The sequence below is a fragment of the Mytilus trossulus genome, chromosome 2 (genome assembly GCF_036588685.1).
Source record: "Mytilus trossulus isolate FHL-02 chromosome 2, PNRI_Mtr1.1.1.hap1, whole genome shotgun sequence".
Taxonomy (NCBI): domain Eukaryota; kingdom Metazoa; phylum Mollusca; class Bivalvia; order Mytilida; family Mytilidae; genus Mytilus; species Mytilus trossulus.
Window position 1 is genome coordinate 61219424 of NC_086374.1, and position 9355 is coordinate 61228778.

The 9355-nt window shown below is 32.8% G+C and overlaps 1 protein-coding gene across 1 annotated transcript; it reads right to left on the reverse strand.

Annotated features, from left to right (window-relative positions):
* LOC134705296 (prostaglandin G/H synthase 2-like) lies at window positions 1–9135 on the reverse strand. The gene is made up of 9 exons (XM_063564043.1): window positions 8782–9135; window positions 7243–7359; window positions 6339–6482; window positions 4984–5306; window positions 4448–4531; window positions 3781–4033; window positions 2673–2959; window positions 933–1077; window positions 1–420 (listed from the first exon to the last, which is right to left on the reverse strand). The coding sequence occupies exons 1-9, from the start codon at window positions 8834–8836 to the stop codon at window positions 44–46; spliced, it is 1785 nt and encodes a 594-aa protein (XP_063420113.1). The 5' UTR covers window positions 8837–9135; the 3' UTR covers window positions 1–43.
* Window positions 9136–9355: the final 220 nt, after the last annotated feature.

The window sequence follows — 9355 nt, forward strand, 5'->3', positions numbered from 1 at the left end:
ATTATTAAATTCCATACATTTATTTGACTTAAAATAGAAGGTCTCATAGTTCTCCATGTTCTGGACAATTTCTAAATCTTTCATCCTCAGTTTCTCCTTGGCTTTCTACAAATCCTGGAACTCTAAACGTCACTTCCGGACAATCGCCTTTTATATTTTGACAAAAGAGTTTCTTTAAAGTTGCAGACTTTACTAAATCAAACCCAACAACACCACCGAATGTTGAAGATTTCCAATACTTTGGACTGCTCAATGGGTTAGACATAAGACCCTTCAAAGAGAAAGGAGACCCAAGTTCCATCATGGTCTCACTAAACAATGCTTTGGGTCGAAGTTTCTCACTGAGTAGTCCGACATAGAACTCTACTCCATCGATATCTCCATATAAGGTCTCTAACTCTTTGGCTAACTTTTTATTGCCTAAAACATACAATGTTTTCAAGTGACTGTACTTCTTTCATAAAAAAAATATTTTAAGTTTCAAATATGTATTCAAAGATCTTTTAAATTAATTATTTACTTTTGCCAAAAATAGTTGGTGTCTTGACTGAACAATAAGTAAATCAATACTATACTAGTGCCGATATCTTTTGTTTGACAGTAGTGTTCAGCGGTGGATCCAATGTCGATTACCCCTTATTACCTAAAAGGTTTTTATTACATTTGACTGCAACGATAACAATTTAATTTTTCCATTTTGTGTTGTTGTTTTTGTTCAGAATCCTGGATACCCTAACATCTATTGGAAGCAAATATATGAATTCATTTTAGATTACGACTGTTGCTTACATATTTTAAAGTAACGCACCACTGCACTCATTTTTAATTTTATACATATTTACCATTTAGTTTTTGAAAATATATTTTACGAAAATGAAAAACACATGAAAAGTTTTCTTTTTCCAGAACATCTATAATATTTAAAAACAAACCTGTCAATTGTTCAAATGATTGAAACGGTTGTAAATTAAATCTTTTCCTATAATTATTATAGGATTGTAGACGTAGTTTGCGGCCATGTTTTATAACGTTCTTCGCAACTTTTACACCAAAATGTGGATGGTTCCTTACTGTGAACTGCAAAATAAAATAAAACATGATACGATTATTGTTATGACTATGGGTATTCATATATAGCATGGTCGTGTTAAACCATTGGAAGTTGAAAGGGAGGGTTGTTCTACGTAGGTTTTATTTATACTATGTATTTGATGTCCGTTTTATAATTAGGAAATAACTTTTGTATGACTGTATATACAATTTTAATTGATGGTATAAACAGGAGCCATATTTTTCATAACTTAAAATTATACAAGGGCGAATAACACAAGAATTACTGATTATTATAGCTATCAAATATTATGAAATTCCAATACAGTATGTAAAATTATACACGTGATTGTAACCTAACCATTCCAACCCTTAAAAGTATAGTAATCATTTTCATCAGAAAAAATAGTAAATTACAGTTAACAGTTCGGCCTTTTTTACCTATGCTAAATTTATTTGCAACTGTCCTAAGTAAGATCAGGGAGGTTATATATATCTAATATAACCTCCTTGGTAAGATCATGTTGTTCAGCTGTTGTCGTTTGTTTGTTAAGTAGTTCTCGTTTGAACTTTCTCGTTTTTTATATAGATTATAAGATCATTGGTTTACCTGTTCAAATAGTTGCACACTAGTCATTGCTGGGGCCCTTTATAGCTTGTTGTTCGGTGAGAGTCAAGGCTTCGTGTTGAAGGCCGTACTCTGACCTACTTTTAAAAAAAGTGACTTGTCTGGAGAGTTGTCTCATTTTGGCACGCATATCATATCTTCTTATATCTATTATGATCACCATTTCTAACCTGTTTTACATAAATATCTAACCATAGTGTAATTTCAAGATATTAATCCGAGAATTATATTTAAGAGTATGTTGGCCTTAATCAAGGTTCATCGTTTCAGTCATTTCAACTTATCGAACTTCACATGAGGGTATGTCCATTACCAACAGTAAAATTTTTGAGTCAAAAGAAACTAATGGATGCGTAATATTCTAAATTTTCAATAAACTGTCTATAGTGTTGGGATGGACTGAAAATGTTGGCGTACATACACGCGCATGAAGAAGTTCGATTAAAAACTCATCAATAACAAATAGAAAAGATGACGAAAAAGAACACATTTTAAACCTACGATATGAAATACTAATAAGGGATTGTAGTTTTTTTTTTATTGATTTCGAAAAAAATACTTTTTTAACCTTCATTTTTCCTTTATCTATCACATTTGTGTGTAAATGTTGATCTCAAGTGGTGAATCCACCTTCCAAAAAACATTTGTACTAAATCGTGTTTTGCATACATACTCTATGATAAACGACCCTAAATTTTACATTCAAGAAAGATAACATTTGTCAATGAACACAACCTAGAATCAGTACCCAAAACATAAAGTATCAGAGGGGATGTGGTATTATTGCCAATGAGACAACCCTCTATTATTTGTGTCCATAAAACACTAAATGACATAGAGATTAACAATAATAGGTACACCGTACGGCCTTCAACAATGAGCAAAGCCCATCCCACATAGTCAGCTATAAAAGACCCCGAAATGACAATTTTAAACTAATTCAAACGAGAAAACTAAGACTTTCTTGCTTAAGACATTTCTCAAATTTACTTACTCTACCAGCAATCTGCTTGGACAGGGAATCAACAAACGAGGACATTCCATGTTTTATAACCAATGCTGGATTACCAAGGAGATTGTTTAAAGTGTAATTTGTTCCTCCAAAACTGAAATCATCAGGTATTAATGGATGCCAGTGATATAAGTGATTGAATTCAAGAGCAATTCGATTCTGGTATTGAAACGGTACATCAAACAAAAGTTCTGGCTTATATAAAATTTGAAAATGGTAGTTACTCAAATGCTGGATATATTCTTCTGTGACAATTTTCATTGTCTCTCCTAAAATGAAATGAGAGGAATCGCATGTAAAAAAGAGTTCTTATTAATGCCGTCTATCTTTTGTTGTAACAATGTAGGTATATTCATATAATCTTGTAATTTTGTAATTGGATCGTTCCGAAATTGTTTTTAGTGATAAAAAAAAAGCCCAATGGGTTTAAACATAAAAATGCAATTATTCCATAATTATCACAAAGATGGCAACATATTCTGTATTTTCATCATGTTCATAAAAAAAGAAAACAACACGTAAAATAATTTCTAGCTTCCGAAGCGCTTTTCTGGATGAACGCTCAAAGCTCAACGTTTGAAATCCGAAGATGGATATTACCGAAACCGTTGAAGAGCTGTATGCCAAAAATACATAAAATAAATAGCAAAATTCATCTAAAGTCAACTTTGCCTGATGGAGTTGAAACCTTAGTTTTTTTCATAATTTCAAAATTAATAAACGGGTAATTGAGTTAAGTTTGTTAAAATCAGTACCAAAGTACTGACTACTGAGCTGATGATACCCTCGGGGACTGATAGTCCACCAGCAGAGGTATCGACCTAGTGATGTAAACATTGAAAACAACACGTTTATCTTTCACTTTCCAAAGTTGTGCTCTTGAATATAAAATTATAGTGTGGTATGATTGTAAACTAGTCAAAATTCCACGAGTCCAAATGACGTAGATGTAAGGATCTACAATAAGTCACTATCTGTTACAGCGCGTTATAAAAAGTATAAAGACCCTTTGCATTAGGCAAGAAAAGTGTATAGAATTAGAAAGTTTCCTTGGGGTAATCTGTCGCATTTACTGTGTTTATATACATGCCTAAGACAATAAGTTTCCCTGTCTGATAGAGACGTTCGTCGTCCCATTCTGGATGTTCTTTTTTCATTATGTCACAAATCCGATTATGTTCTCTCATCCATATAGTAGAGAACATAAAAAGCCCAGGAAAGTTGTTAAAGAACGAGTGACCCAGGGCAAAACTATTATTTTCCATAGCAGGCGCAAAGCCGAAGAAGTTCAGCGTCATATTTACATCCTTGTTGTGAAGTGGCCACTCTTCATTGTTGATAGTCTGAAATTAAATGAAAATTACTTAAAATGAATTTTCACTGAGTTTATCGATGTGTTAACTCGGTCTCTCAGTCACAAACTAATTACTTAGGACTACATTTAGTTCATGAGTGAGGCGGCCGAAAGAAGCACTTACACTCAAATTAAATTAAGTCTTCCGGACTTTGTTAAGCATTAAGTGAGTCGGCCGAGTAAAGAAACACTTCAAGCAATTAAAACCAAACTGACTTTGCTCATTGTTGAAGGCCGTACGGTGACCTATAGATGTTAATGTCTGTGTCATTTTGGTCTTGTGTGGACAGTTGTCTCAATGGCAATCATACCACATCTTCTTTTTAATATTTTACTTTTTCAGTTGATGGAAATTCGTTGGGTTTTAAAACTTCATGTTAACTATAACTCTATGGAAACTAACCTGAAGTTTGAACTTGCCATCTACAAACGATCTCAACAAATCTTCATCATGTTTGTCCTTTCCATAAATATGAGACACATCTAGCTGTTAAAATAAGCAAAACAGTATTACCAAGTTTTTGGGTTTAAAAAAAAAACATTTTTGGGGGTAAGTTCACTCATTGAAATTTGACATGTACTTCTTTGTGAAATACTTTCTACTACTTTAGTAACTTTCATCAAAATAGCTTTTTATCATTTACACCCGAAATACTGGAAATAAAAAAAAAACTATTGAAAATGTTAATCAATCCAAAATCATACAAAATACATTTTTTTATCAAGAGCGAAAAAGAGAGGTGATAGATACCGAAGGACAGTCAAACTCTTAAGCAGAAATAAACTGACAAACACCAACCCAATCAAAAGCTGGAAAAATACCAAGGAGTCCGAATATTTGACACAAATTCCAAAACCTCACCTAAGTACATCCTTAAGGCAATTGCCTTTCCTATTTCATTTTTACAATTGAGAAATCACAAGTGTTAACCAACTTACTCCATGTCCTCCCCATTGAAACTGTGGTCCTCGCTTCATGTCAGTTTTTATAAACATATGGGTAAAGTGCTGTGCCATAAAAGGAAATAAAAGACTGGTTCCTCTTCGATCTGGTTTGAACTTCTCCCGAAAAAGCAGTTTTTCTGCCAAAACATCTAAATCTGGTAAATCTTTTCTTCCAGCAACACCCATTGGTGTTGGGCAGTCTGCTGGAACGGGTGGCAATGTCCTCGTGTAAAAGGAATGATTGAAGTTTGCATCAAGAGTAATGTAAGTGTGTTCGTTGTCGAATTGTGGAGGGCTATCAATCAACCCAGCTCTCACTATAAGATATAACCAGCTAATGAATTTTGACATACATTAAGACTATTTGTACAAAAAATTATACCACTTGTTTTTTAATTGTTAAAACGGAAGCCATTGTATGGATGACGCGCTGTAAATTTAGCCCTTCAAAACCAATAGTCTTGTTAGCCTTTGTTAGTCATGTATGGTTTTTTTTCATTTTAGTTCATTTGGTCCGAGTGCACAGTTATTTCGTAGTGCATTTCTTTTAGACAATACATGAAATTGAAAAATCCCACCTGCGCTTTCTCAATAATATTTTTACAGTGTTTTGTACTACTTTTGGGACAAATTATATCAAAATTATAGAAAACTTCATCAGCTCTAACTCAAATTATGGACAATTTTATGTTAAGGGGCTCTTGAAATCTTTTGACAGCTTCCGAAGTGCTAATTTTTTTACCTTTTTCAGCTAGACATACTCACTACTTTACACTAATATTTATGACCCAAATTTGTTTACAGTGCCATTTCAACCCCCCCCCCCCCTTTCTTGCTATATGAGGAATAAAACATGGAGAAATAAATTTGGAAGGGGTATAACAAAAATTGGCAAGTAAAACACACTGTCCACACTAAGGACTATATTCATGTTTAGTAAAAATGGACGTGTGTGTGATTTTCTCGCTACCTTGACGACCCATCGGTGACCTTCGACTGTTATCTGCTCTTTGGTCCGGTTGTTGTCTATTTTACATATTCCCAATTTTCATTCTCAATTTGAAATATATTCACAAGGCATAATTACGACCCTATTACCATAAGCCGCTGAACACTGTATGTGTAACTATCATAAATGCGCATGTATATATATATATAAAGAAAATTATGGAAAACATAGTCTTACTTTTTTGTTGAAACAATCAATTAAAAACCCAAGTAAATTTCAGATATATTGTCAATAATTGCAGCATTTTATAGATACTTGTTCTGCAACATTTTTTTAAAAATGCGAATACTGCGCAAGCCTGATAGGGAATCCTTCTAGATATATATACAGCAATACTCACTTAGGATAATATTCTTCATTATAAAATTTCTCAAGAAAGGTATATTGTTAACAATATTCCACACCCATTCATAATTAGTCAGCAAGTTGTGCATTGTTGATGGTCTTGGCTTCAACCATAATTTGATGCGCCTAGACAAAATAGCTGAAAAACAACCAGGTTTACAAAAATACGTTACTTGTTACTGGACAAATATATTCGAGACCAATATCAGATGAAAACTTCTCACACGAACAGTGCATAGACCAGAAATTGGAGGCTATAGTAAAATGGAGTTTTGTGTAAACAACGATTTTTCACATAGATACTTTCAAAAAATTAAAAGCAAAAAAATGAATGCTTTGTACTATTAATACCCATCCTATCTACTGTCTAAGATATGCAAATGTTTTTAAATGAGAAACAAACATACTAAATTAATTGTGTGCGCCCAAAGAGCTAATCATTGAAAAAAGGACGGTTTTATTAGAGGTTCTTTTAGATGGTAGAGATATACCTATGTTTTAGAGGATAGGTCCTAAGATGGTGCCTGACTTGATAGACACCCTTCTAATAATTAATTTAACAGGTAAATGTACAGATTTGACTGCAATCCTGATATTTCAACAGATTTAAGACACTTGTTTACGCAGTCGCTATTCCATCTAAAGAAACATGGCAATACAATTGTGCGGTTACATGTAGGAAAAGTAAAAAACTGAGAGATCACATTTATTGTTTTACGTATGTTATACCCTTTAATACGGTGCCTTTAAACAAACTTTATATTATTTCCTTTTAGATTTCTCTTCTTGAAAAAATTCAAGATATTCCTGCGAAATGTTTTCGTTGTGTGTTATTTTGTAAGAGATGTGTTTGCACACTGGACTTGAAAGGTTATTTATATCCGATGTTGTATACTTACGAGTTTCGCAATGTCGTCCATAAAACTCCGTGGCAGTACAGTCACATATATACTTGTCAAATCCCTCCGTTAGACAAACTCCTCCATGCTGACACGGATAGGAACAACATAAATTTCCTGTTGAAAAAATGGCGAAAAGAAGAAATTTTATATTTCCAGATAAAAAGTATTTTATATTAAAAAGAAAATCACGGCAAAAATACTGAACTACGAGAAAAGTTATAAACGGAAAATGGCAAAATCAAAATTCAAGCGATTGAACAACAATATCGATAATGATAATAAAATGAAGGGTTGATGTAAATATGTAAACAGTAAAATCACAAAAATCGAACTCCGAGGAAAATCCAATCGGAAAGTCCCTAATCACATGGCAAAACACATCAAACGAATGGACAACAACTGTCATATTCCTGTCTTGATACAGGCATTTTCAAATGTAGAAAATGATGGATTGAACCTGGTTTTATAGCGCTAAACCTCTTACTTTTACAACAGTCTCGTCAAATTCCGTTATATTTACAACGATGCGTGAACAAAACAGACATCATAAATAAAACAGTCAAAATATGGGCACAGCAGTCATCACTGTGTTACAAGCTTAAAACAAACAATTTTACAAAAAAGGCACACAAGCATCTATCAAATAAAAAACACATTCATTGCTTCGCGTGTCTGACATCAGAAAATTTATACGTCACATAAGTAGAAATTTTGCCGTTCAATGTTTACACAAAACAATTTAAAAATTTCACATGGGAAATGTTGGCATACAGGGTTAAAAATCATAAGTATGTAAGAATTAATTTCAGATATATACCGAGATTTAAAATTGTCCAGAAGTTCTGTAGAATTTCTAAGAATCCAAAAATGGTGAATACCACTACTCGATTAGAATAATTTTGTCGTGTGTCTTTCAACGTATTTTCTAATTTATAATAGAACTATAACATAATGACATAATAGAAGAAAAACATAATGACGGGGTAACGTTATAAGAACCAAAGAAACACATAAAGTCGCATATACAAAACACACCAGCAAAAATGAAAGATAATACAAACACATTGGCGGGACGTATAAGTACCGTGCCACGTCAAATGGATATCACAGAAAACAATCCAAACAGTAAAAGGATAATAATAATAATAGAACAAAGACAAATGAAAGAACAATATAACACGTTGTTAAGATGATAATCAACGTTAGTACGCAGAATCTATACATCAAGACCATCATGTATTATTTGTTAAGTTGATACGGAATATTTACTCAACAAGGTCTTGGTACCATCCGATGAACTTTTTTAGGAAAAGGACGAGACGTTCTTTGACATACCCCTGGTTCATCAACTTTCTATAAACATGTTATATTGTTCTGATGAAACGGGTTCCGAGTTAATGAAGGAACCGCCGGATGCAATTGTAACAAATTTTGACGTTTAATAGACGCAAAAAATGACTGTTAAAAAGCACCATACAAGATACTTCATATAAGAACTTTGGAAATAAAAATAATTATAAAATTATGTATGTATACCTGCACCCGCGAGCGCTAGCAAGCAAAGGAATAGAAATCCATGTTTGGTGTCCATATTTGGAAAAAAAATCCGTATATATATGATCTATAACGTTAATATCATGTTATTAATCATATATTCACAAACACACAAACATACACTAACAAAATAACGCACACAAACAAACCAACATAACACTTGTGTGTGCTCTATATCTTTTCAAACAAAGCACAAATTGAAAAACAAAATAGTATTCAATTGTTGTGAATTTTTTTTAAATACATATATTTGAATGAAGGAATGTACTTGACATTTAATGAAATGAATCACTTGACTTTCTGTACAAATGACAAAGAGTATCAAATTATAAATTATTGAAAGTTTCCTTTCCAGATAACACTAATCAGATCTTTAAAAACTACATGCCAAAGGGAATTGCCGAAGACTTGCTAGACAAAGCCCACACTACAGATCGAGGCGTCTAGAAATAACTGAGCGACGGCTTTTAATTTGATATTTTAGGAACTTAACTGGAAAATCAAACATACAGAATTGAGACTTTATATCATCCATATATTTGCTAATACCTATACA